We start from the raw sequence: 27,837 nt of genomic DNA on the forward strand, positions 1-27,837 counted from the left end.
TCTTTTGTAGCAGGAACTCCATTGCCTATTAGGCCACACACCCCTGATGGAGCCAATCCTCCAAGAGCTTACAGGGCTCTTCTTACAGGGCCCTAATATGCAAAAGAGCTCCTGCTACAAAAAAAGCCCTGGATATTTCTCTGCCACCTCTTGAATGCGCAGATGTGAAGCTGCCTTCTACTGAATCAGACCATCAGTCAGTGTCAGTATTGCCAACTCAGACTGGCAGCAGCTCTTCAGGGTCCCAGCCTGAAGTCTTTCCCGTCACCTCCCTGAACTGTAGATTTCACCGGGGACTGAACCTGGGACCTTCTGCATGCCAAGCAGAGGCTCTTCCACTGAGCCACCACCCCTCCCTGAGGCTGGCAAGAGTTCTCCAGGGTCTCAGGCAGAGGTCTTTCCCATCCCCTCCCGTCTAATCCTTTTAACCGGAGATGCCGGGGATTGAACTTGGGACCTTCTGCATGCCGGGGATAGAACCCAGGATGCCTTGCCAAGGCATGGCACATGTCCCCAGTCCTGTTTGAGGCAGCTTAGACTTTGAAGCCTCCATGGAAAGCAAAACACAAGCTGCAGAATTCCCTGTGAACGCAACAAGTAGCAGGAGGCAGCCTCCGTGTCGGGAGGGAGGGCTTCCCCCAGCAGCCCTAAGTGGAATAATAAGTGGGAGCCTTGGTCAGACAATGCTTAGGAGACCTGGGAATGTTGGAGGTGTGTTGCTCATGCCATCCTGGCCCTGGGCCTGACGTTCAGTCACCACAGGAACTTATTTTTAGTGCCACAGGTAGAAAAACCTAGGCAACTATCATTGTAGCCATTAACATAGAGCTTGATGATTTGTGCCTACCCAGAGATGTAATAGATGTTGTCTTTCTTGGCGCTTTACGGCAGGAGAGGAACAGCACCAGAGCCGCCCCTCACCCAGCCCTCTGACTCTTCAGAAGGAGCTGGCTAAGCAGCGGCTGCCTAGGTGTTTCTCCCTCTGTTCTGAGTTGGAAGAAACACATGGGCGGCCACTTCCCAGCTAGCTCCCTTTAAAGAAGGAGGAGGAGGAGAAGAAGAAGGAGGAGGAGGAGAAGGAGGAGAAAGAGAAGGAGGAGGAGGAGGAGAAGGAGGAGAAGAAGGAGGAGGAGGAGAAGAAGGAGGAGGAGGAGGAGAAGGAGGAGAAGAAGGAGGAGAAGGAGAAGAAGGAGGAGGAGGAGAAGGAGGAGGAGGAGGAGAAGGAGGAGGAGAAAGAGAAAGAGAAGAAGGAGGAGGAGAAGAAGGAGAAGAAGGAGGAGGAGGAGAAAAAGAAGGAGGAGAAGGAGGAGGAGGAGAAGGAGGAGGAGGAGGAGAAGGAGGAGGAGGAGAAGGAGGAGGAGGAGATGGAGAAGAAGAGGAGGAGAAGGAAGAGGAGGAGGAGAAGAAGGAGGAGGAGGAGAAGAAGGAGGAGATGGAGAAGAAGAAGGAGGAGAAGGAGGAGAAGAAGAATGAGGAGAAGGAGGAGAAGAAGAATGAGGAGGAGGAGGAGGAGGAGATGAAGGAGGAGGAGGAGAAGAATTGCAGATTTATACCCCCCCTTCTCTCTGAATCAGAGACTCAGAGCAGCTTACAATCTCCTTTATCTGTTCCCCCCAAAATAGATACCCTGTGAGGTGGGTGGGGCTGAGAGAGCTCTCATAGCAGCTGCCCTTTCAAGGACAACCTCTGTGATAACTATGGCTAACCCAAGGCCATTCCAGGAGGTGCAAGTGGAGGAGTGGGGAATCAAACCCGGTTCTCCCAGATAAGAGTCTGCCCACTTCACCACGACACCAACACTGGCTCGGGGGCGGGAAAGGGCTGGGTGAGGGGCGGGCTGAGTGAGAACGCTTGGCCTGCCCCTCACCCAATCCTCTGCTCCCCTTCAGAGGGAGCTGGCTGGGCCATCAGAGCACACCATCGCAATGATGTCACTTTAGGTGACATCATTGTGCCCTGTGCGCTAGGGGGGCAGGGATGCGGGGTTCTGCCTGGGGTGGCAGAACCCCTAGCGCCAGGCCTGCCTGTGTTGCATGCATGTGGTTGTGTTGCAGGCCCAGGGTCCCAGGTTCAATTCCCACCATTGCCAGATAAAAAATAATGGGCAGACCCTGCTTGTCCAAAGTGATACCCAAATCGCACCACTTCCGTCTCCGCAAAGTGCAGTTCTAGCTTTCAGCTCCAGCCCTCCTTTCTCTGGACCAAAACGCCCTTCCGGCCTGCCTGGTTGAAGAGCCCCCAGGGGGCAGCTGTCTTCGTGCCGTCCAACCGGCTGCAGCCGTTCTCTCTCTGTGATTGACAGGGGCGCATGGGGAATCTCCTTTGCTCGAGCACTATGCGACTCCAGAGCCGGCAAGCACAGACGGCTGTGGGGGGCCTCCCACCCACCCACCCACCCACACTGGTGCTTTGCTCCTTGATTAGAGGATTTGGGCAGAAATCACCATAGAGACGGTGCAAAGAAGTATCTCCCTGCTCCTGTGAAGCGGTTTCCTGCATGCAGTTCTAAAAAGCTGGGGATCACCCCCCCTTCCCCTGCAAACTCCTGGGCATCCTGGTGCTCTCACGCAGGCCCTCGGGGCGCAGTTCTTGGCTGGGGGTGACGAATCATCTGCTGCCCCCCCGCCCCTCCCCCGTGTGTGGGACAGGCCTTGGCTGACTAAGCAATCCTGCCAGAGTGGCAAGGAGAGAGGAGGAGAGCGCAAAGACAGAGGTGGGCAAATGAAGAAGAAGATGATTGGATTTATATCCCGCCCTATACACTGAAGCACAGAGTCTCAGAGTGGCCTACAATCTCCTTTGCCTTCCTCCCCCACAACAGATGCCCTGTGAGCTGGGTGGGGCTGAGAGGGCTCTCACAGCAGCTGCTCTTTCAAGGACAGAGTCTCAGAGTGGCCTACAATCTCCTTTCCCTTCCTCCCCCACAACAGACGCCCTGTGAGCTGGGTGGAGCTGAGAGGGCTCTCACAGCAGCTGCCCTTTAAAGGACAACTCTGGGAGAGCTATGGCTGACCCAAGGCCATTCCAGCAGCTGCAAGTGGAGGAGTGGGGAATCTCAGAGAGAGTGGCTCACAATCTCCTTTGCCTTCCTCCCCCACAACAGACGCCCTGTGAGCTGGGTGGGGCTGAGAGAGCTCTCACAGCAGCTGCCCTTTCAAGGACAGAGTCTCAGAGTGGCCTACAATCTCCTTTGCCTTCCTCCTCCACAACAGACGCCCTGTGAGGTGGGTGGGGCTGAGAGGGCTCTCCCAGCAGCTGCCCTTTCAAGGACAACTCGTGCAAGAGCTGTGACTGACCCAAGGCCATTCTAGGAGGTGCAAGTGGAGGACTGGGGATTTAAACCTGGTTCTCCCAGATAAAAGTTCGCACTCTTAACCACTAGAAGACGATGGCTGCAGATTTATACCCCGCCCTTCTCGTATTCGTTACATCAAATACGTATTCGTATTTGTTACATCAGTAACACTGTCCAGCCATCTCATCTTTTGCCATCCCCTTCTTCTTTGGCCTTCTGTCTTTCCCAGCATCAGGGTCTTCTCCGGTGAGTGCTCCCTTCTCCTTGGGTGGCCAAAGTCTTTGAGCTTCAGCATCTGGCCTTCCAGGGAACAGTCTGGGTTGATTTCCCTTTGGACTGACTGATTGGATCTTCTTGCAGTCCAAGGGATTCTCAAGAGTCTTCTCCAGCAGCACAGCTCAAAAGCATCTATTCTTCTGCGCTCAGCCTTCCTTATAGTCCAGCTCTCACAGCCATGCATTACTACTGGGAATACAATCGCTCTGACTATACGGACTTTTGTTGGCAGGGCGATGTCTCTGCTTTTTATTATACTGCCCAGGTTCGCCGTAGCTGTCCTCCCAAGGAGCAAACATCTTTTAATGTCATGGCTACAGTCACCAATCTGCAGCGATCTTGGATCCCAGAAACGTGAAGTCTGTCACGACTTCCATGTCTTCCCCTTCTATTTGCCAAGGTGTGATGAGGCCGGATGCCACGACCTTAGTTTTTAAGATGATATTAAAGCTAATACTTAGAGCCCCATGACGCAGAGTGGTAAAGCTGCAGTACTGCAGTCAGAGCCCTCTGCTCACGACCTGAGTTCGAGCCAAGCAGAAGCTGGTTCAGATAGCCGGCTTCAGGCTGATTCAGCCTTCCATCCTTCCGAGGTCGGTCAAAGGAGTCCCCAGCTTGCTGGGGGGAAAGCGTAGATGACTGGGGAAGGCAATGGCAAACCACCCCGTAAAAAGTCTACCGTGAAAACGTTGTGAAAGCAACGTCACCCCAGAGTCGGAAACGACTGGTGCTTGCACAGGGGACTACCTTCACCTTTTTAAAGCTAATAAAGCATGTTTTATTTTAGGGGTTTTTTTAAAAAAAATTAATTGTGTTTGTCTGTCCTTCAGGAGGTTTGAATCTCCGCTACCTGGCATTACATTTTATGACGCGCACGGCCCGTCCCGACAAGGTCTCCTTTGGGTCAGACCCGGCCCTCATAACAAATGAGTTTGACACCCCTGGAAACGCAACAGCTGTGATTTGGGATGCTAAGAGAGTAGCTGCTGTGGCAGAGCGCCCTCTAGTGTCACTCTGAGTCCAGAGCAGATTTCACCTGTCTTCTGAGCACTGGAGAACAAACGCAGGTTCAGGGAAAGGAGCCAAAAGCCAGCAAGAGACGCCTCTTCCCTAGCTCAGGTGAGACTGGAGAGGAGGGGTGAAGAGGAAGGAGATGGAGGCGACGCGAGGAAGGACACAGCGAGAGATCGAAGAGCCAGGAAAGCGGAGGCGGCAGTAGAGTTCACTTTTTAAAAAATGGGCTAGCAGTTGATCGCTCTCAGGTTGCTATAGAAACCAGAACCCGGCAGAAGAAACTGCTCAAGGGAAGGGTGGGGAAGGAGTTACTGCGTTTGCCTCAAAGTAATACACAGAAGGCAGAATTGCTGCTTTATAAGACAGTCCGAAGGGAAATCAACCCAGACTGTTCCCTGGAAGGTCAGACGCTGAAGCCGAAGCTCAAATACTTTGGCCACCAAATGAGAAGGAAGCACTCCCTGGAGAAGATCTTGATGCAGAAAGAAGGCAAAAGAAGAAGGGGATGGCAAAAGAAGAAGGAGATGGCTGGGTGGCCTTACTGATGTAACTAACGTGAATATGAGCGGACTTTGGAGTATGGTGGAAGATAGGAGGGCCTTGTGTGACTTGGTCCATGGGGTTGCAAAGAGTCAGACTCAACTGTGCGATGGAACAACAACAATAAACAAGACCACAGGAAGAGCCCTGCTAGATCAAACCAGTGAGAGTCCATCTAGTCCAGCCTCATGTCGCACACAGGGGCCAACCAGTTCCCCTGGAGGGCCAACAACAGGGCAGAGAGGCTGAGGTCTTCCCCTGAGGAGAACCTCAGAAGAGCCCTGCTGGATCAGACCAGGGAGGGTTCATCTAGTTCAGCCTCCTGTCTCACACAGGGGCCAACCAGTTCCTCTGGAGAGCCAGCAATAGGGCAGAGAGGCTGAGGCCTTCCCCTTAGAAGAACATCAGAAGAGCCCTGCTGGATCAGACCAGTGAGGGTCCAACTAGTCCAGCCTCCTGTCTCACACAGGGGCCAACCAGTTCCTCTGGAAGGCCAACAACAGGGCAGAGAGGCCGAGGCCTCCCCCTTAGAAGAACATCAGAAGAGTCCTGCTGCATCAGACCAGTGAGGGTCCAACTAGTCCAGCCTCCTGTCTCACACAGGGGGCCAACCAGTTCCTCTGGAAGGCCAACAACAGGGCAGAGAGGCCGAGGCCTCCCCCTGAGAAGAACATCAGAAGAGCCCTGCTGGATCAGACCACTGAGGGTCCATCTAGTCCAGCATCCTCTCTCATACAGTGGCCAACCAGTTTCTCCAGAGGGCCAACAACAGGGCAGAGAGGCCGAGGCCTTCCCCTGAGAAGAACATCAGAAGAGCCCTGTTGGGTCAGACCACTGAGGGTCCATCTAGTCCAGCCTCTTGCCCCACACAGTGCCAACCAGTTCCTCTGTGGGGTGTGTGTGTGTCTTGCTCAACCATCTGAGAGGTGCTCTTGTGGTCTTCTCCTACCCAGAAGCACATAAAAAAAGGTCTGCCACAGGTTAGAATCTAAGCCAGACTCTCCCTTCCCGTGTCAATGACTTACCGACACCAAATAGTTCCTCCCCCAGTTCCTGCTGCAGCCCCAGTCCTTGCGAAGCCCTTGCAGGACGCCCAGAGCTGCCACCTTGGCCTTGATCTGCTCCATGTCAGAGGGAGGGATGTTCTTCACAATCTGTCTGGCACGCCACCTGCAGAGGGCAGGAGAAACGCTTGAGGGAGTCTCCCCAAGGTACCACCATCAAGCTTGACCAGTGAGCCAGAGTGCGAGTGTTCAAGCAAGTCCTTGCAGCTTAAAGAGCCAGGCCAGGCCAGGCCAGGGGCCCCCAACATCCATCCCCACAAGCACCACACTGCTTGACAACATCTTCATAAGAACATAAGAGAAGCCATGTTGGATCAGGCCAATGGCCCATCCAGTCGAACACTGTGTCACACAGTGGCCAAAAACCCCAGGTGCCATCAAGAGGTCCACCAGTGGGGCCAGGACACTAGAAGCCCTTCCGCTTTGCCCCCCCCCCCCCAAAGCACCAAGAATACAGAGCATCACTGCCCCAGGCATAAGGACATAAGAGAAGCCATGTTGGATCAGGCCAATGGCCCATCCAGTCCAACACTCTGAGTCACACAGTGGCCAAAAACCCCAGGTGCCATCAAGAGGTCCAACAGTGGAGCCAGGACACTAGAAGCCCTCCCACTATGCCCCCCAAGCACCAAGAATACAGAGCATCTCTTGCCCCAGACATTAGAACATAAGAGAAGCCATGTTGGATTAGGCCAATGGCCCATCCAGTCCAATACTCTGTCACACAGTGGCCAAAAATCCCAGGTGCCATCAGGAGGTCCATCAGTGGGACCAGGACACTAGAAGCCCTCCCACTGTGCCCGCCCCAAGCACCAAGAAGACAGAGCATTACTGCCCCAGACATAAGAACATAAGAGAAGCCATGTTGGATCAGGCCAATGGCCCATCCAATTCAACACTCTGTACACACAGTGGCCAAAAAACCCAGGTGCCCTCAGGAGGTCCATCAGTGGGACCAGGACACTAGAGGCCCTCCCACTGTGCCCCCCCACAAGCATCAAGAATACAGAGCATCACTGCCTCAGAGAGTTCAAACAATAGCCACTGATGTACCTCTGCTCCAGATGTTTATCCAATCCCCTCTTGAAGCTGGCTATGCTTGTAGCCACCACCACCTCCTGTGGCAGTGAGTTCCATGTGTTAATCACCCTTTGGGTGAAGAAGGACTTCCTTTTATAAGTTCTAACCTGACTGCTCAGCAATTTCATTTGAGTGTCTGCGAGTTCTTGTATTGTGAGAAAGGGAGAAAAGTCCTTCTTTCTCCACCTTCTCCATTCCAGGCATAATCTTGTCAACTACTATCCTGTCACCCCTCAGTCAACGTTTCTCCAAGCTAAAGAGCCCCAAACGTTTTAAATTCAACTTTGTGAGCTACTGGCATTATGGCTGTGAGCTAAGGCATAAATTAGCTGCTCTGGGTCCATTTTTCCTGAGCGAAGACAAAGATGTGGAATTCTCATACTAACTCAGCTTAGAGGGAACACTAGAAGTGAGTGGGGCTTATTGCCCAGACTTCTGATTGGCACTGGAGATCTGATTGGTTGTGCAGAATTTTAAAAACGTCTGGGCAGCAACTGTTGCCACTTCGCAAGGATCTTCACCGCTTAACTGAAGGTAAGCAGCAGCAGCCATTTTGTGGATGGCTCCGCCTCATGTGGCAGCCATGTTTGTGGCTTTGTAGAGCCAGTTTGGTGTAGTAGTTAAGTGTGTGGACTCTTATCTGGGAGAACCGGGTTTGATCTCCACTCCTCCACTTGCAGCTGCTGGAATGGCCTTGGGTCAGCCATAGCTCTAATAGAGAGGCAGTTTGGTGTAGTGGTTAAGTGCAGACTCTTATCTGGGAGAACCGGGTATGATTCCCCCCTCCTCCACTTGCACCTGCTGGAATGGCCTTGGGTTAGCCAGAGCTCTAATAGAGAGCCAGTTTGTTGTAGTGGTTAAGTGCGCAGACTCTTATCCGGGAGAACTTAGTTTGATTCTCCACTCTTCCACTTGCAACTGCTGGAATGGCCTTGGGTCAGCCAGAGCTTTAACAGAGAGCCATTTTGGTGTAGTGGTGAAGTGCACAGACTTTTATCTGGGAGAACCGGGTTTGATTCTCCACTCCTCCGCTTGCAGCTGCTGGAATGGCCTTGGGTTAGCCAGAGCTATCGCAGGAGTTGTCCTTGAAAGGGCAGCTTCTGGGAGAGCTCTCTCAGGGTCTCTGTTATAGGGGAGGAAGGGAAAGGAGATTGGAGGCTGCTCTGATACTCTTTCCTTGAAAGGGCAGCTTCTGGGGGAGCTCTCTCAGCCCCACCCCCCTCACAGGCTGTCTGTTGTGGGGAGAGAAGCCTGTCAGGAGGTCTAACGTGCAGCCGCCAGCCTAGCCCAGGCCCATCAGGGACGCCCCCTTGCTCTTACCTGCGGAAGATGAGCTTGCTGTTCTCCTGGAAGTGCGCCAGCACAGTCGGGGGCTCCGGCCACTCCACGCTCTTGCCGTAGTCGGCCATGCTGCGCACGGCGTGAAAGCGCTGGACTAGCTCCTGCAGGTAGGACTTCACTTTGTAGCGCTTGAAGTAAGACATGATGGTGTAGACGGCCCGGAGATACCTGCAGCGCTTGCGGGCCAGGGCTCCCCTCCAAGCCTGGGGCAGAGAGAGGCCGATCAGAGGCCAGCCGGTGAAAGCACACCCACGCCTCCCCGGTGCCCACTCGTTGCAAAGAGGGTTGCTTAAGTGTAGGGTTGCCAATTGCCAGGTGGGGGCAGGGGATCCCCCAGTTTGGGGAGCAGGGTATCCCCCGGTTTCAGGGTCGTCAGAAAGCGGGGGGAGGGGAGGGAAATGTCTGCTGGGAACTCTGTTATTCCCTATGGAGATTTATTCCCATAGAAAATCATGGAGAATTGATCCGCGGGTATCTGGGGCTCTGGGGGGGCTGTTTTTTGGAGTAGAGGCACCAAATTTTCAGTATCGCATCTAGTGCCTCTCCCCAAAATACCCCCCAAGTTTCAAAAAGATTGGACCAGGGGGCCCAATTCTATGCGCCCCAAAAGAAGGTGCCCCTATCCATTATTTCCTATGGAAGGAAGGCATTGAAAAGGTGTGCCGTCCCTTTAAATGTGATGGCCAGAACTCCCTTTGGAGTTCAATTATTCTTGTCACAGCCTTGATCTTGACTCCACCCCAATGTCTCCTGGCTCCACCCCCAAAGTCTCCTGGCTTCACCCTAGGCTTGCCAATCCCCAGGGAGGGAAATGTCTGCTGGGCGCTTCATTATTTCCTATGTGGAGATCAATCCTCATAGGGGATAATGGGGAATTGATCTGGAGGTTTTGGGGGCTCTGGGGGAGCTGTTTTTTGAGGTAGAGGCACCAAATTTTCAGTATAGCATCTAGTGCCTCTCCCCAAAGTACCCCCCAAGTTTCAAAAGGATTGGACCAGGGGGTCCAATTCTATGAGCCCCAAAAGAAGGTGCCCCTATCCTTCATTATTTCTTATGGAAGGAAGGCATTGAAAAGGTGTGCCGTCCCTTTAAATGTGATGGTCAGAACTCCCTTTGGAGTTCAATTACGCTTGTTACAGCCTTGATCTTGGCTCCACCCCTAATGACTCCTGGCTCCACCCCCAAAGTCTCCTGGCTTCACCCCCAAAGTCCCCATGACACAATGACATCACCCAGAAGTGGTGTCATCGCGCCGGTGATGTTGCACGCAGCCGCTCTAGGCATTTCCAGGAAAACTCCATGGTTTTCCCGGATGCTGTAGCTATTTGGGAGGGGAAAACTCTATGGTTCCTATGGCACCTGTCAAGCATAGAGTTTTCCCTCCCAAATGGCTAGAGTGTCCGGGAAAACCATAGAGTTTTCCCGGAAACACCAAGTGTGGCCTCCATGTGCCAGTGATGGCGCAATGACATCACTTCCAGATGATGTCATCGTGCTGGCGATGTCAGAGGAGGTTCCCCCCGCCAGCCCAATGTGGGCTGACCGGTTGCGAACCTCCTGGGTAGGGGAATCCCCGCCTGGACCGGGGCTTTGGCAGCCCTAGAATAAGATAGCTGCCTTTTGAAGCGACCTTTGAAAGCCATCTTGACCAAGTAAGCATCAAAAGGGGGATGTGCCTGTTAGAAAAACAGACTGGCGATGTATCTTGCTCAGTTGCCCAAGACGACAAACACCGTAGAGCTAGACAGATAGATAGGTTGATATCAGTCTCCTTCCTGTCTACTATTGCTTACCCTCTCAGATTGGTAGAATGTACTCTCAAGGAACCTCCTTCCTGTATGTTCTCCTCCTTTTCCTTCTTCTTCCCTGCCTGCATCAGGAGGAACAGCACGGTGTCTCTCTCCTCCTGATCTGAACTAAGCAAGTGGCCTACTACAATCCAAAGCCATCCAGTTAGCTAGAATAGTTTAATCACTCTTTCTCTCCACTACACTTATATGTTATGTTTTCTTAAATAAATCCACCAGTATTGGTTTATTAACTGAAAGCAAGGCTCTCTTTGCAGTTTGTGAGATAGCGTTGTAACCATTAGACTAGGTCATGCTGCTGTGCTAAAGCTCCGAAGAAGCGCTCTGCTAAGTGAAGGGAAGGACGGCAGCCTGACCAGTTTGGCCATCCTAAGCCAGACCCAACAGTGCCTTCAGAATTCTGGGCTTCCTACTCTTCTACCCTAACCCTGAGTCTGTCCCATCTGAACCTTAAAGGATTTACAGACTCCCTTGCCCTGCCCTCACTCTGATCCTTTCCAGAAAGCCTCAGTCCTCATATCCCCAGTTTCGGATTTCTCCCACTTCCCATTTTCACAACAACAAGGGTGTCAAATTCATTTGTTATGAAGGCCAGATCTGATATAAATGAGACCTTGTCGGGCCAGGCCACATGAATCAAAATATAATAATGGCAGGTAGGAGAGATATAAAACTTTACAAAGGATTCAGACAAACACAAAGTTTTTGTATCTCTCCTGTATGATTGAGGGAACTGGGCAAAGGGAGCTCTGACTCTTTCCTCCCTCCCTAGGGGATGAGGAGGGGGCAGAGCCTCAGCCAGTGGAAGGAAAAGAGGCTTGGCTCAATAGATCTGCTGTGTGATTGAGAGAGCCTGGCAAAGGAAGTTCTTCCTCCTCCCCTTCCTCTCCAAGGGAGGAGCCTCAGCCAATGGAAAAAAATAGAGGTTTTGCTCTGTAGCTCCTATGCGATTGAGCAAGCCTGGCAAAGCAAGCTGTGACATAGAAGGAAGCAAGAGAGAGGTAGAAGAAAGCGGACTTGCTCATGGGCTTGATAGGAACACTCCAGGGGCCTCATTCTAGCCCCTGGGCCGCACATTTGACACCCCCTGAGCTCGGGCATGCACACAAGACAAACACTAACACAATCGAGAAGCAAATCTCCAGGTACCTTCTGCAGCAGCAGCACAATAATGGGGATGAGCTGTGCCCGGGCCTGCTCCAGGCAGAAGAGCGTCTGGGGTGTGCGGATGAAGATCTTGGTGTGGCCATAGGCGACGTCGTCTTGGAAGCCGTGTTGCTCCATCAGGGCTCGGGTGGCCTCCCCATCCGTGGCCATGAGGTGGTTGGGCCACGTGTACTCACAGGTCATCTTGTACCTGGCAGGACAGCAAGGGGCCAGTGAGCGGCCTGTTCTAAGAGAGGGCTGGGCAGGGCTGATTCGAGGCTGAGACGGGCTCCAGGGCACCCAGCATGCTGCCAGGGCAGAGGGGGGGGGGGTTCCCACCGGAGCTCCACACAGCCTAGTCCAATGACTGCATGATCCCGGCTCTCAAAGACAGCCAGTTTGCTGTGGTGGTTAAGTGCGTGGACTTTTATCTGGGAGAACCGGGTTTGATTCCCCACTCCACTTGTACCTGCTGGAATGGCTTTGGGTCAGCCATAGCTCTAATAGAGAGCCAGTTGGGTGTAGTGGTTAAGTGCGCGGACTCTTATCTGGGAGAACCGGGTTTGATTCCCCCCTCCTCCACTTGCAGCTGCTGGAATGGCCTTGGGTCATCCATAGCTCTGGCAGAGATTGTCCTTGAAAGGGCAGCTTCTGGGAGATTCCTCTCTGCCCCACCCACCTCACAGGGTGTCTGTTGTGGGGGGAGAAGACATAGGAGATTTTGAGCTGCTCTGAGACTCTGATTCAGAGAGAAGGGCGGGGTATAAATCTGCAGTCGTCTTCTTCTAGTGGTTAAGTGTGCAGACTCTTATCTGGGAGAACCGGTTTGATTCCCCACTCCTCCACCTGCAGCAGCTGGAATGGCCTTGGGTCAGCCAGAGCTCTAATAGAGAGCCAGTTGGGTGTAGTGGTTAAGTGTGTGGACTCTTATCTGGGAGAACCAGGTTTGATTCCCCACTCCTCCACTTGCACCTGCTGGAATGGCCTTGGGTCAGCCATAGCTCTGGCAGAGATTGTCCTTGAAAGGGCAGCTTCTGGGAGAGCTCTCTCAGCCCCGATTACCATCTTTCTAGTCAGCTGTGAATGCACCAGTAGTGGTTAAGTGTTTGGGGCAGTGATTAAGTGTGCAGACTCTTATCTGGGAGAAACAGGTTTGATTCCCCACTCCTCCACTTGCAGCTGCTGGAATGGCCTTGGGCCAGACATAGCTCTCACAGGAGTTGTCCTTGAAAGGGCAGCTTCTGGGAGAGCCCTCTCAGCCCCACCCACCTCACAGGGTGTCTGTTGTGGGGGAGGAAGGGAAAGGAGATTGTGATCCGCTCTGAGACTCTGATTCAGAGAGAAGAGTGGGGGATAAATCTGTGGTCTTCTTTAAACGAAGGGAACTAATCATTCTCCCACTTGCATTGGGCAAAGAACCTCCTCCCAATAGGGTTGCCGATCTCCAGGTGGGGGCAGGGGATCCCCTGGTTTGGAGGCCCTCCCCCTGCTTCAGAGTCATCAGAAAGCGGAGGGAGGGAATGTCTGCTGGGCACTCCATGATTCCCCTCTGGAGACCGATTCCCATGGGGCATAATGAAGAATTGATCTGTAGTTATCTGGGGCTCAGTGGGGGAGCTGTTCTTTTAGGTAGAGGCACCAAATTTTCAGCATAGCATCCAGAGCCTCTCCCTCAAACACCCTCCAGGTTTCAAAATGATTGGACCAGGGGGTCCAATTCTACGAGCCCCAAACAAAGGTGCCCCTATCCTTCATTATTTCCCTATGGAGACCGATTCCCACAGGGCATAATGGGGGGGGCGTTATTTGAGGTAGAGGCACCAAATTTTCAGCATAGCATCCAGGGCCTCTCCCTCAAACACCCTCCAGGTTTCAAAATGATTGGACCAGGGGGTCCAATTCTATGAGCCCCAAACAAAGGTGCCCCTATCCTTCATTATTTCCCTATGGAGACCGATTCCCACAGGGCATAATGGGGGGGGACGTTATTTGAGGTAGAGGCACCAAGTTTTCAGCAAAGCATCCAATACCTCTCCCCAAAAGATCCTCCTAAGTTTCAAAAAGATTGGACTAGGGGGCCCAATTCTAAGAGCCCCCAAAGAAGGTGCCCCCATCCTGTATTATTTCCAATGGAGGGAAGGCATTTTAAAAGTATGCAGTCCCTTTAAATGTGATGGTCAGGACTCCCTTTGGAGTTCAATTATGCTTGTCTCAACCTTGCTCCTGGCTCCACCCCCAGTATCTCCTGGCTCCTCCCACAGATATTTCTTGAATTGGACTTGGCACCCCTACCTCCCAGAGTGACTCTTTCCATATTCAGGGCATCTGGTACATGTTTGAATGGAAAGACCTGAATCTCAACCTGACACCCCCCCCCCCCCCCACACACAAGAGGAAACTCCTTTCAGGTCTACGGCTGGGCCAGAACTACAGACTTATCTCAAGTCAGCTCAAGGGGGTTTCAGAGTCAAGGGGTCTTCCAGTGTTCCGGTGCTGACTAATGTTCCCTAATCACAGAATCATAGAGTTGGAAGGGACCTCCAGGGTCATCTAATCCAACCCCCCGCACAATGCAGGAAACTCACAAACGCCTCCCCCTAAATTCACAGGATCTTCATCGCTGTCAGATGGCCATCTAGCCTCTGTTAAAAACCTCCAAGGAAGGAGAGCCCACCACCTCCTGAAGAATCATAGAATCCTAGAGCAGGAAGGGACCTCCAGGGTCATCTAGTCCAACCCCCTGCACAATGCAGGAAACTCAAACACCTCCCCCTAAATTCACAGGATCCTCATTGCTGTCAGGTGGCCATCTAGCCTCTGTTGAAAAACCTAGAATCCTAGAGTTGGAAGGGACCTCCAGGGTCATCTAGTCCAACCCCCTGCACAATGCAGGAAACTCACAAACGCCTCCCCCTAAATTCACAGGATCTTCATCGCTGTCAGATGGCCATCTAGCCTCTGTTAAAAACCTCCACGGAAGGAGAGCCCACCACCTCCCGAGGAGGAAGCCTGTTCCACTGAGGAATCGCTCTAACAGTCAGGAAATTCTTCCTGATGTTGAACCGGAAACTCTTCTGATTTAATTTCAACCTGTTGGTTCTGGTCCTACCTTCTGGGGCCACAGAAAACAATTCCACACCATCCTCTAGAGGACAGCCCTTCAAGGTTTTAAAGGCGGTGATCGTATCACCTCTCAGCCGCCTCCTCTCCAGGCTAAGCATCCCCAGCTCCTTCAACCTTTCCTCATAGGACTTGGTCTCCAGACCCCTCACCATCTTCGTCACCCTCCTCTGGACCCGTTCCAGCTTGTCTAGATCCTTCTTCAAATGTGGTGCCCTCTAAGCTCCACAGTGGTGGGAGCAAAAATTCTACCTGATGAGTGAAAAAAGCTAATTAGCATTAAAGCTGTGAGCGGTGCTGGCTCTAGTGTGCGTGGCCCCCCCTGCCTGCCACCGCCACCTCCCCCCCTCTGCAGCACCATGCTCTGTAGCAACCCCTCCCCCCCAATCAATCAGAGGAGCATGCTGCGATGCGGATCGGCCCTACAGGCTTCAAGGCAGCCAGTATCTGAGCGTTCATTGAAGACAGCGCTGGAGGAAACGTCTCCCCCCCTCCTTTCCGGAACTGGAAGTGTGGGGGGAGTGAAGCCTCTTCCAGCGCTATCTTCAAAGAACAGTTAGATGCCGCCCCCTCGAAGCCGATAGAGCCGATCCTTGTTGTGGCGTGCTCCTTTGATCGTGGGGGGCTGGGGGAACGGAGCACGGCGCGGTGGAAGGGAAGGGAGGAGGTGGTGGCAGCAGGGGGATGAGGCAAATTTAGGCGTTTGTCTTGGGCAGCAGGAGGGGGGGAGCCCAATTCGGTGCCCCCCTTCCAGCACCCTAGGCAACCACCTAGTTTGCCTACTGGGTGAACCGGCCCTGTTTGAGTGAGTATACATCAGTGTTCCCTATAAGCTGAGAGTGCGAGGTAACTCACAGTTTTTTGGCCTCTGGCTCATAGTTTTTTGTCCTAGCTCAGGAAGGATGGCCCCAGAGCAAACTAAATTATGCAGTAGGCAAACTGCTCACTCACAACTTTAGTGACACTAGCTCACAAATTTTTGTTCACAAGACTCCACAGCTTATGATTATCACATAAATTGCATATGGAAAGGAAAGGTCCCCTGTGCAAGCACCAGTCGTTTCTGACTCTGGGGTGACGTTGTTTTCACAGCAGGCTTTTGACGGGGTGGTTTGCCATTGCCTTCCCCAATCTTTTACACTTTCCCCCCAGCAAGCTGGGTAGTCATTTTACCGACCTCAGAAGGATGGAATATTTAAATCCCACTTTTCCCTGTGGATTCAAAGCAGCTTACAAATCATACAGAAAATCATAATAAGAGTGTGCAACAAAACTGTTCTTTGCTGCTCCATCATAGCCTATGGGGACCATTATAGTCAATGGACCTCATAAGCGATAATGGAGAATCAATCCGGGGTACTTAGGGGGGGGGAGGTTTGCGGTAGATGCTCCAAATTTGAAGCATAGCTGCTGGTGCCTCTCCTCAAACAAATAAACAAACAACCCAAGTTTCAAAAAGATTGAACCGGGGGCCTGATCCCATGGTCCCCAGAAGGAGGTGTCCACAAAAAACTGCTTGTGAGCTGTTAGCTAAAATCCCTGAACATTGAGCTAAAATGTTGTGCACCAGCACCCCCTGCGGCAGCTTAGAGGGAACACTGATGCTGACTGAATCATAGAATCATAGAGCTGGAAGGGACCTCCAGGGTCATCTAGTCCAGCCCCCTGCACAATGCAGGAAACTCACAAAGATCTCACCCTAAATTCACAGGATCTTCATTGCTGTCAGATGGCCATCTGGCCTCTGTTTATAAACCTCCAAAGAAGGAGAGCCCACCACCTCCCAAGGAGGCCTGTTCCACTGAGGAACCGCTCTAACGGTCAGGAAGTTCTTCCTAATGTTGAGCCAGAAACTCTTTTGATTTAATTTCAACCCATTGGTTCTGGTCCTAACTTTCGGGGCCACAGAAAAGAATTCCACACCATCCTCTAGAGGACAGCCCTTCAAGCACTTTAAGATGGTGATCCTATCACCTCTCAGCTGCTTCCTCTCCAGGCTAAACATCCCCAGCTCCTTCAACCTTTCCTCACAGGACATGGTCTCCAGACCCCTCACCATCTTCGTCGCCATCCTCTGGACCCGTTCCAGCTTGTCTAGATCCTTCTTCAAATGTGGTGCCCAAAACTGAACACAAGACTCCAGGTGAGGTCTAACCAGAGCAGAGTAAAGCGATACCATCACATCACGTGATCTGGACATTATATTTCTGTTAATACAGCCCAAAATTGCATCTGCCTTTTTAGCCACCAAGAAAGAACCAAGGTGGAGGCATATATTACCCATAAGCTCAGTCACAGCGTGGCACCTCCGTTTGCATTTATTGACATGCATTTATGTATTTATATCCTGCTTTTCTTCGCAGCTGTGACTCAAAGAGGCTTCTAAGACATCGATCTTTCTCCCCACTTCCTTTGCCATACATCCCTGCAAAGTAGGCCGGATTGAGAGTTTGTGAAGGGCCCACGACTGACCAATGAATTTCCATGGTAGAAATGAGGATTCGAACCCGGGTTACTCTGGATCCTAGTCCCCCACTCTATCCACCACTCCACAACAGTTTCCTTGGCCCTACTGAGGTCTCCTCTCTGAGGGTGCAGGGAAGGATCCGGATCGTGCCTACCGGAGCAGGAAACGTTCGTAGGGCTGCCTGTAGGCGAAGCCAGCCCTCCGGACACGCACGTTCTCCAGCAGGCCCAAGTAGGACACCTGGTGGCGACAGCGTTCCTCATCGAAGAGGTGGGGCGACTTCTGGTCATTGGGTTTGATGCAACGGACGTAATAGGGCTCCTATTGGGGAGAGAGGAGAAGAGGCAGGTAAGCACAAATCAGCCAGTATCCTCATGCCCCTGTATAAATCGATGGTGTGGTCTCATTTGGAATACTGTGTATGATTCTGGTCACCGCAACTCAAAAAGGATATTATAGCACTGGAAAAAGTGCAGAAAAGGGCAACTAGAATGATTCAAGGTTTGGAACACTTTCCCTATGAAGAAAGGTTAAAACGCTTGGGGCTCTTTAGCTTGGAGAAACGTCGACTGCGGGGTGACATGATAGAGGTTGACAAGATTATGCATGGGATGGAGAAAGTAGAGAAAGAAGTGCTTTTCTCCTTCTCACAATACAAGAACTCGTGGGCATTCAATGAAATTGCTGAGCAGTCAGGTTAAAACGGATAAAAGGAAGTACTTCTTCACCCAAAGGGTGATTAACATGTGGAATTCACTGCCACAGGAGGTGGTGGTGGCTACAAGCATAGCCAGGTTCAAGAAGGGGTTAGATAAAAATATGGAGCAGAGGTCCACCAGTGGCTATTAGCCATAGTGTGTGTGTGTGTGTATATATATATGTATATATATGTGTGTGTATATACACACACACGCACACATAAATTGGCCACTCTATAACCCAGAGTGTAGGACTGGATGGGCCATTGGCCTGATCCAACAGGGCTTCTCTTATGTTCTTATGTGACACAGAGTGTTGGACTGGAGGGGCCATTGGCCTGATCCAGCATGGCTTCTCTGATGTTCTTATGTGACACAGAGTGTTGGACTGGAGGGGCCATTGGCCTGATCCAACAGGGCTTCTCTTATGTTCTTATGTGACACAGAGTGTAGGACTGGATGGGCCATTGGCCTGATCCAACAGGGCTTCTCTTATGTTCTTATGTGACACAGAGTGTTGGACTGGAGGGGCCATTGGCCTGCTCCAGCATGGCTTCTCTTATGTTCTTATGTGACACAGAGTGTTGGACTGGATGGGCCATTGGCCTGATCCAACATGGCTTCTCTTATGTTCTTATGTGACACAGAGTGTTGGACTGGAGGGGCCATTGGCCTGATCCAACAGGGCTTCTCTTATGTTCTTATGTGACACAGAGTGTTGGACTGGAGGGGCCATTGGCCTGATCCAACATGGCTTCTCTTATGTGACACAGAGTGTTGGACTGGATGGGCCATTGGCCTGATCCAACAGGGCTTTTCTTATGTTCTTATGTGACACAGAGTGTTGGACTGGAGGGGCCTCTGGCCTGATCCAACATGGCTTCTCTTATGTGACCCAGAGTGTTGGATTAGAGGGGCCACTGGCCTGATCCAACAGGGCTTCTCTTACGTTCTTATGTGACACAGAGTGTTGGACTGGATGGGCCATTGGCCTGATCCAACATGGCTTCTCTTATGTTCTTATGTGACACAGAGTGTTGGACTGGAGGGGCCCTTGGCCTGATCCAACAGGGCTTCTCTTCTGTTCTTATGTGACACAGATTGTTGGACTGGAGGGGCCACTGGCCTGATCCAACAGGACTTCTCTTCTGTTCTTATGTGACACAGAGTGTTGGAATGGATGGGCCATTGGCCTGATCCAACAGGGCTTCTCTTATGTTCTTATGTGACACAGAGTGTTGGAATGGATGGGGCATTGGCCTGATCCAACAGGGCTTCTCTTATGTTCTTATGTGACAAAGAGTGTTGGACTGGATGGGCCATTGGCCTGATCCAACATGGCTTCTCTTATGTTCTTATGTAACACAGAGTGTTGGACTGGATGGGGCATTGGCCTGATCCAACAGGGCTTCTCTTATGTTCTTATGTGACACAGAGTGTTGGACTGGATGGGCCATTGGCCTGATCCAACATGGCTTCTCTTATGTTCTTATGTGACACAGAGTGTTGGACTGGATGGGCCATTGGCCTGATCCAACATGGCTTCTCTTATGTTCTTATGTAACACAGAGTGTTGGACTAGATGGGCCACTGGCCTGATCCAACAGGGCTTCTCTTATGTTCTTATGTGACCCAGAGTGTTGGACTGGAGGGGCCATTGGCCTGATCCAACAGGGCTTCTCTTATGTTCTTATGTGACACAGAGTGTTGGACTGGATGGGCCATTGGCCTGATCCAACATGGCTTCTCTTATGTTCTTATGTGACACAGAGTGTTGGACTGGATGGGCCACTGGCCTGATCTAACATGGCTTCTCTTATATTCTTATGTTCTTAAGTGGCTGATGCCACCTTCTGCCCAGTCCATCTAGCTTTGACTGGAAGCAACTCTCCAGGGTCTCGGGCAATGACTACTGAGTGAGGATTCAGCCCTGCTGTGCACGGGGTTATTTAGCAGGAGGTCATCTCTCCCTCTTTCAAAAATGCAACAGTTGCAAACCCAACCAGCCCTGGATATGCATAACCGGTTGGATATCTGTTTGTCATACAAACACCGTTGAAAAAGTATACTAGCCCCCAGAAAGGTCAGAGCCCAGCTGTAACAAGATGATATGCTCCCAAATCCAAATAAATCTGGATTAATTAGCTTTCTCAGAATTGTTCTTTAAACTATTAGCCCCAGATATGTCCTGGACCTATCAGATTAAACCTTTAATTTTTTGATAGTACAAATGAATTCATTGTGAATTCTGCTGTTTGAATTATTACAGAAAACTGGGCAGGAAATCTTCAGAGAGTTTCTACCTTTTATTGGGGGGGAGAAGGAAACAATTATCTTAATTGACAAGATATTAGAAAACACAAGCGTGTGGAAATTAACCCCATTGCTACTATAGAAGAAGTGCCAAAATATTAAATCTTCTATCATTTCTCAACTACATTTGAATAAGTAATATTTAAAGCAAACTAGATTGCAAAGTAGCTTCAGGTCTGAATTAGCAGAACAAAGCTTGAATCCAGCAGAGTCTTTAAAATTTTGTTGATCTTCACGGTGCATTGCTGCTTTGTAAAAAAGCCGTGTGTGTGTGTGTGTGTGTGTGTCCCTTATTGCTTTAAGAAGAGGGGAGAGGCACCTTTTCTCCAGGTGTTTTGCTCCCTCTAGTGCCTGATTCAATATTACATCGGTGTACGCCCAGCACAAGCGGCAAACATAAGAATATGGAAGAACCCTTTCATTCTAGGTTTCCAAACCCTCTCCTAGCTCCTATGCCATGCAGAAAGCCAGAGATGGTGAGCCTCTGCAAGCTAAGTGAGTGTGTGTAGGGGTGTTACAATAGGAAACTGCTATCAAGCCAACTGGGGGACCCACAAGGCCCTGGGTCATGCGGCCAAGGGGGCAAGAGCGGCCATTACCTTGGAGGCCAGGTTCTCCACCAGCGCCACGATAGAGTTCTTGAAGAGGGTGGCAGCTGTCAGGGGCCTCTTGGTCACCTCGGTGATGCTCTGTTTCCCCTCAGGCCACATCTCTCGCAGGACGGGGTCTGTGCTGGGGACAAACCACAGAGAAGGGGTCAGGGGCCTCCAAGCATCAAGCCAGAGGAAACGTCAGCTTCAAGCCAGCCTGTGCCAGACAAAACGGTGGGAGGAATCGTGTGGAGCAGTCTGTGGAGGGCAATGCAGGAACTTTACCCAGCAAATGAGAGCCCACCCAACAAGAAGAGAAGAGACTGGATTTATATCCCGCCCTTTGCTAGCCAAAGGAGTTTCAGAGCAGCTTACAATTTCCTTTCCCTTCCCCTCCCCACAACAAACACCCTGTGAGGTAGGTGGAGCTGAGAGAGTTCTGACAGAAACTGTTTGGTGTAGTGGTTAAGTGTGCGGACTCTTATCTGGGAGAACCAGGTTTGATTCCTCCCTCCTCCACTTGCACCTGTTGGAATGGCCTTGGGTCAGCCATAGTTCTGGCAGAGGTTGTCCTTGAAAAGGCAGCTGCTGTGAGAGCCCTCTCAGCCCCACTCAAATCACAGGTCTATTGTGGGGGAGGAAGGTAAAGGAGATTGTGAGCCGCTCTAAGATTCTGTCCTTGAAAGGGCAGCTGCTGTGAGAGTCCTCTCAGCCCCACCCACCTCACAGGTTGTCTGTTGTGGGGGAGGAAGGGAAAGGAGATTGTGAGCCACTCTGAGACTCTTCGGAGTGGAGGGTGGGATATAAATCCAATATCTTCATCTAACTCACAGGGTGTCTGTTGTGGGGGAGGAAGGTAAAGGAGATTGTGAGCCGCTCTGAGACTCTTCGGAGTGGAGGGCGGGCTATAAATCCAGTATCTTCATCTACCTCACAGGGTGTCTGTTGTGGGGTGGGGAGGGGAAGGTAAAGGAGATTGTAGGCCACTCTGAGACTCTTGGACTGGAGGGCAGGATATAAATCCAATATCATCATCATCTTCTTCTTCTTGTTGAGAGGAACAGCTCTGTGAAAACTTGTGACTGACTCAAGGTGCATGTGAAGGTGTGCATGTAGAGGAGTGGGGAATCAAACCCGGTTCTCCCAGATAAGAGTCTGTGCACTTAACCACTACACCCAACTGGCTCTCTGTTAGAGCTCTGGCTGACCCAAGGCCATTCCAGGAGGTGCAAGTGGAGGAGTGGGGAATCAAACCCGGTTCTCCCAGATAAGAGTCTGCACACTTAACCATTACACCAAACCAGCTCTTTCCTTGATAAGCTTCTTTTGACAAATTCAGGCCACTGAGTTCAGCATAGTTTTCTGGAGCTGGCAGCAGCCCTCCAAGGGGTGAGGCACAGAAGGGTCTTCCCTATATCCTGCTCCTGCTTGAGATCTGTTCCCTAGAGACCATCAAGGATTGAACTCTGGGCTTTCTGCATGCAAAACACGCCCCATCCGGCCTGCATACCTGTTATACATCAACCGCTTGAAGTCCTGGAAAAGAGTGTCCTTGTTCTTGTCCAGAAATCCCTCCACGGAATACCTGAAAGACACACATGAAGCTGCCTTCATCAGACCATCGAAGTGGCTATTGTCTGCTCAGACTGGCAGTTGCTCTCCTGGGTCTTTCCCATCACCCACTGCCTGGAGATGCTGCCAGGGATTGAACCTGGGACCTTCTGCAAGCCCAGCAGAGGCTCTGCCACTAAGATGAAGAAGATATTGGATTTATAGCCCGCCCTCCACTCCGAGGAGTCTCAGAGCGGCTCACAACCTCCTTTCCCTTCCTCCCCCACAACAGACACCCTGTGAGGTAGATGAAGATACTGGATTTATATCCCACCCTCCACTCCGAAGAGTCTCAGAGCGGCTCACAATCTCCTTTCCCTTCCTCCCCCACAACAAACACCCTGTGAGGTGGGTGGGGCTGGAGAGGGCTCTCACAGCAGCTGCCCTTTCAAGGACAACTTCTGCCAGAGCTGTGGCTGACTCAAGGCCATTCCAGCAGGTGCAAGTGGAGGAGTGGGGAATCAAACCCGGTTCTCCCAGATAAGAGTCCGCACACTTAACCACTACACCCAACTGGCTCTCTACACTAAGCCACAGCCCCCCTTCCCCAATTCAGCAAAGCTTGGAGACCCCTCCTGAAAAACACTGTGGTCTGCTGTATAGTTTTGCAGCTGAAAGATACCAATGCCTGCCAAACACCCAGCTTCCCCCATTCCAAAGAGAGCTCTTGGTAACTTCATCTATGTGCTAAACCTAAGCATGGTTTTTCCTGGCTGCCACATGACCATTAAGCTCTCTTCCCCCAGAGGAACTCCCCAAGATGAAGTCTGAGAAGTTTTAAATGAGCTGTTTGGTGCAACTTTGACACTGTTTGGTACAACAAGTGACACTCCACCCAGATGCTTCTTGTTATGTACTGTGTTATAGTGGGGTCTTGTTGCTTGAGCTTGAGACAGGCACTCCTCGCAAACCAGAATCCTGAAAGAACTGGCCAATCAGGATCCAAGACATGTAACAACTTGTGATAAAGAGATGCAAATGAAGGATTCTAGAGTGAGCCAATAGGAGTAACTGTTGCCTGCTAGGGGGGTTAACCATGGCCAGAGATTAATAATGTTTACCGCCAGTGTTGATTTAGGAATGTTCTAATCATTGATTGTTTTAATGTGAATTTTTAATGTGAATTTAATGTTTTATTATTTTATTGTTTACTTGAAGTGCTGTTAGCCGCCCTGAGCCTGCTTCGGCGGGGGAGGGCGGGATATAAATAAAATTTTACATTACATTTTACATTACATATATAATGAGAGAAGTGACTGTGCTGTTTGAGACTGTTTCTTCTTGCAATAAAGTGTTCTTATCTGATTCAGACCTGGCTGAACTCACTTTACAATACTTCTTCCCAAAGCTACAAATGGTGTTAGTCCCTGACAGCTTCCGCAACTCAGCTTCCACCAGGTTCTGCCCACCACGAGATAGAAACCACACCCCAACGTACGTGACGTCTCCCGCGTAGTGCTTGATCCGGAAGTCCCGTCCAAACTTCATGGACTTGTCAGCGGGATTGACCTGGGAATGCACAAGTGGACAGGAACCACCTTTCAACCACTAGCCCTATCAGACCCCGGCCTGTCCTGCTGCCCTGAAACATCTGCTGGGGGCTACAAGGGGGAACGGTGTCCCCCAGAACTCCCAAAATACAGAGTGAACAGCTCTGGGAATGTGCCTATCTAGACCCAGAACCCTCCTCTTTACACCTTTTGCTGCAGATGGGTTGTTGGTTCTGTCTAAGAACAGCTCCCAAACCTTCCCCTGCATGAAAGACCCCTCACTCCTTTAGGAACCCACCTAGCCACGATTGTGACTTTTGAAGGCCTTGCTTTGGGCTCTGCCTTCTGAGGTTAGGTGGGTAGCAACTCGGGAGAAGAAGAAGAAGATGAAGATTTTTTGGATTTATATCCGCCCTCCACTCTGAATCTCAAAGTGGCTCACAATCTCCTTTCCCTTCCTCCCCCACAACAAACACCCTGTGAGGTGGGTGGGGCTGAGAGAGCTCTGACAGAATCTGCCCTTTCAAGGACAACCTCTGCAAGAGCTATGGCTGACCCAACGCCATTCCAGCAGGTGCAAGTGGAGGAGCGAGGAATCAAACCCGGTTCTCCCAGATAACCACTACACCGAAGTGGCTCTCTATTAGACCTATGGCTGACCCAAGGCCATTCCAGCAGGTGCAAGTGGAGGAGTGGGGAATCAAACCTGGTTCTCCCAGATAAGAGTCCACTCACTTAACCACTACACCCATCTGGCTCTCTATTAGAGCTATGGCTGACCCAAGGCCATTCCAGCAGGTGCAAGTGGAGGAGTGGGGAATCAAGCCCAGTTCTCCCAGATGAGAGTCCGCACACTTCACCACTACATCAAACTGGCTCTCCGTGTTGTGAGGGACTTCTTGGTTGTGGCACTAAAATTCTGGAACTCCCTCCCTAGAGAGAGCAGCCTGTCCCCTTCTTGTCTTCCATCAGCAGGTGAAGACCTTTTTTTATTTTGTGCAGCATTTATCACTCCTTCCTAACCTTCCTAACCATGTTTTGACTGCTGTTTTTGTGTTTCATGCTTACTTTAACTCTGTTTGCAATTTGTTTTAATGATATGAGTTAGGGGAAGGTTGATTTTATGGTTAAAATATGGTTTTATCATGTAGGTTTTAAATGTCCAGTCTAGGGTTGCCAATCCCCAGGTGAGGGCAGGGGATCCCCTGGTTTGGAGGCCCTCCCCACACTTCAGGGTCATTAGAAAGGGTGGGGGGGAGAGAAATGTCTGTTGGACATTACATTATTCCCAGTTTGGTGTAGTGGGTAAGTGTGCGGACTCTTATCCAGGAGAACCAGGTTTGATTCCCCACTCCTCCACTTGCACCTGCTGGAATGGCCTTGGGTCAACCAGAGCTCTGGCAGAAGTTGTCCTTGAAAGGGCAGCTGCTGTGAGAGCCCTCTCCAGCCCCACCCACCTCACAGGGTGTTTGTTGTGGGGGAGGAAGATAAAGGAGATTGTGAGCTGCTCTGAGACTCTTGAGTGGAAGGCGGAAAATAAAACCAACGTCGTCTTCTTCTATGGAAACCGATTCTCATAGGGTATAATGGAGACTTGATCTGCTGGTATCTGGGGCTCTGGGGGGGGGGGCTGTTGTTTGAGGTATAGTCACCAAATGTTCAGTATAACATCCAGTGCCTCTCCTCAAAATACCCTCCAAACTTCAAAAGGATTAGACCAGGGGGTCCAATTCTATGAGCCCCAAAAGAAGGTGCCCCAATCCTTCATTATTTCCAAAGGAGGGAAGGCATTTAAAAAGTGTGCGGTCCCTTGAAACGTGATGGCCAGGACACACTTCGGAGTTCAATTGTGCCTGTCACAACCTGGCTCCTAGCTCCACCCCCAATGTCTCCTGGCTCCACCCCCAAAGACTCCTGGCTCCACCCCCAACGTCCCCAGATATTTCTTCAACTGGACTTGGCAACCGTAGTCCAGTCGCCTTGTACGGGCAGAAAGGCGGGATACGAGTTTTGTCAATGAAATAAAATCTGGACCTTCCTGCTGGTGTAGTGGGGGTGTTTCCCGAGCCTGCTGTTCATGGACTCCAGAAAGAGGGCATCGGTGACTTTCCCAGCAGTCAGGCAGGCCTCATCCAGAATGGCGATGACCCCCTTGTGCGGCTCCTCCACCAGGTCCACAATGATTTGGTTGTTGAAGTAGTCGATCTGCCAAGGGCAAGCAGGGAGAGTGAGTGGGCAGCAGAACCCTTCGGGAAGACCACAGCAGCCATTTATAGAAGCAGCCCCCTGGGAACGGTGGGGACCAATGTTCCTTCTACGCTGCAGAGTCTTGTGAGCAAAAATTCTGCTTTGTGAGCTACTGGCAAAGAAGAAGAAGAGACTCAGAGCGGCTTACAATCTCCTATATCTTCTCCCCCCACAACAGGCACCCTGTGCGGTGGGTGGGGCTGAGAGAGTTCTCCTAGAAGCTGCCCTTTCAAGGACAGCTCTGCGAGAGCTATGGCTGACCCAAGGCCATTCCAGCAGCTACAAGGGGAGAAGTGGGGAATCAAACCCGGTTCTCCCAGATAAGAAGAAGAATCAGAGACTCAGAGTCGCTTACAATCTCCTATATCTTCTCCCCTCCACAACAGACACCCTGTGCGGTGGGTGGGGCTGAGAGAGTTCTCCTAGAAGCTCCTAGAAGCTGACTGACCCAAGGCCATTCCAGCAGCTGCAAGCGGAGGAGTGGGGGAATCAAACACAATTCTCCCAGATAAGAGTCCGTGCACTTAACCACTACACCAAACTGGCTCTCTTTTGTGAGCTACTACATAAATTATTGTGTTCTGGGGTCATCCTTCCTGAGCTAAGACAAAAATGTGTGAGCTGGAGGCTAAAAATCTGTGAGCTAGCTCATGCTAACTCAGCTTAGAGGGAACACACTGGTGGGGGACGTGGGAAAAACATAGCATTTGGGAATTGCTGATAATTCCAGGTTAGGAAATTGCTGATAATTCCAAGACCAGGTTTGCGTTTGCAGCCAGGGATGTCTTGGTGGCTGTCTAGGACAGCATTAGCATATTAGGCCACACCCCTGGTGCCAAGCCTGCCGGAACTTCGTTCCTGCCCCCCAAAAGCCCCTACATCAGTCAATAGAAGTGACTCCCACCAGAAGCCATTAAAGCAGGGGTCTTCAAGGCAGTGCAGTAGGCGCCATGGACCCTGTCAACTTCTTTCCTAGTGCCTGGCAAGGGTTTTTAGAAAGAGGGCGGGGCATTTGCCCCGCGAGGTTTTTGACTGGCTACTGGAGATTTGATTGACTGTGCAGATTTTTAAAAAAAGTTGCTTGGGCAACAGCTGCCACCAAAGCACAAAGATCTTCACTGTGTGACTGGAAGTATGCAGTGACAGCCATTTTGTGGCTGGTTCCACCTCTTGTGGCAGCCATTTTGTGGCTGGGTCCACTTCCTGTGGCAGCCATTTTGTGGCTGGGTCCACTTCCTGTGGCAGCCATTTTGTGGCTGGTTCCACCTCTTGTGGCAGCCATTTTGTGGCTGGGTCCACGTCCTGTGGCAGCCATTTTGTGGCTGCGCTCACCACACTGTGCCAGAATCCCAAAAGTTCCCACAGGCTCAAAAAGGTAGGAGTCCCCTGCATTAGAGGCTTAGGAACTGGGCCTGAAAGGATGATGGCAAAGAGACCAGAGGCTCGGTCTCATTCCCCCTAGGGGGCTTCCCCTCCTACATCCCCCTCCAATACCAGGTGCTGGTATTGACCTTTAAAGCCCAATATGGCCGAGGACTTGTCTATCTAAGGGACCGCCTTCCCCCATACGTTCCCCAGAGAGCGCTGCGTTCAGGAACTCAAAATCTTATTGTCCATCCCCTGACCAAGGGAGGCCAGACTGGGCGTTACATGGACCAGGGCCTTCTCAGTGGCAGCACCAATGCTGTGGAATGCGCTCCCAGAGGCCATAAGAGCTCTGCGGGATCTCACTCAATT

General features: G+C 51.3%; 1 protein-coding gene across 1 annotated transcript in view; it reads right to left on the reverse strand.

Annotated features, from left to right (window-relative positions):
• LOC132578307 (unconventional myosin-Ig-like) overlaps window positions 1–27,837 on the reverse strand; it is a 93,496-nt gene that overhangs the window by 41,530 nt on the left and 24,129 nt on the right. The window contains exons 11-18 of the mRNA XM_060248246.1: window positions 25,888–26,058; window positions 23,802–23,872; window positions 22,263–22,337; window positions 20,762–20,894; window positions 17,306–17,472; window positions 11,568–11,775; window positions 8,590–8,813; window positions 6,151–6,295 (exon numbers count right to left, since the gene is read on the reverse strand). Of these exons, the coding sequence (XP_060104229.1) occupies window positions 6,151–6,295; window positions 8,590–8,813; window positions 11,568–11,775; window positions 17,306–17,472; window positions 20,762–20,894; window positions 22,263–22,337; window positions 23,802–23,872; window positions 25,888–26,058 (1,194 nt within the window). The remainder of the gene's footprint in view (window positions 1–6,150; window positions 6,296–8,589; window positions 8,814–11,567; window positions 11,776–17,305; window positions 17,473–20,761; window positions 20,895–22,262; window positions 22,338–23,801; window positions 23,873–25,887; window positions 26,059–27,837) is intronic.

This window comes from Heteronotia binoei, chromosome 10 (genome assembly GCF_032191835.1).
Source record: "Heteronotia binoei isolate CCM8104 ecotype False Entrance Well chromosome 10, APGP_CSIRO_Hbin_v1, whole genome shotgun sequence".
Lineage (NCBI taxonomy): Eukaryota > Metazoa > Chordata > Lepidosauria > Squamata > Gekkonidae > Heteronotia > Heteronotia binoei.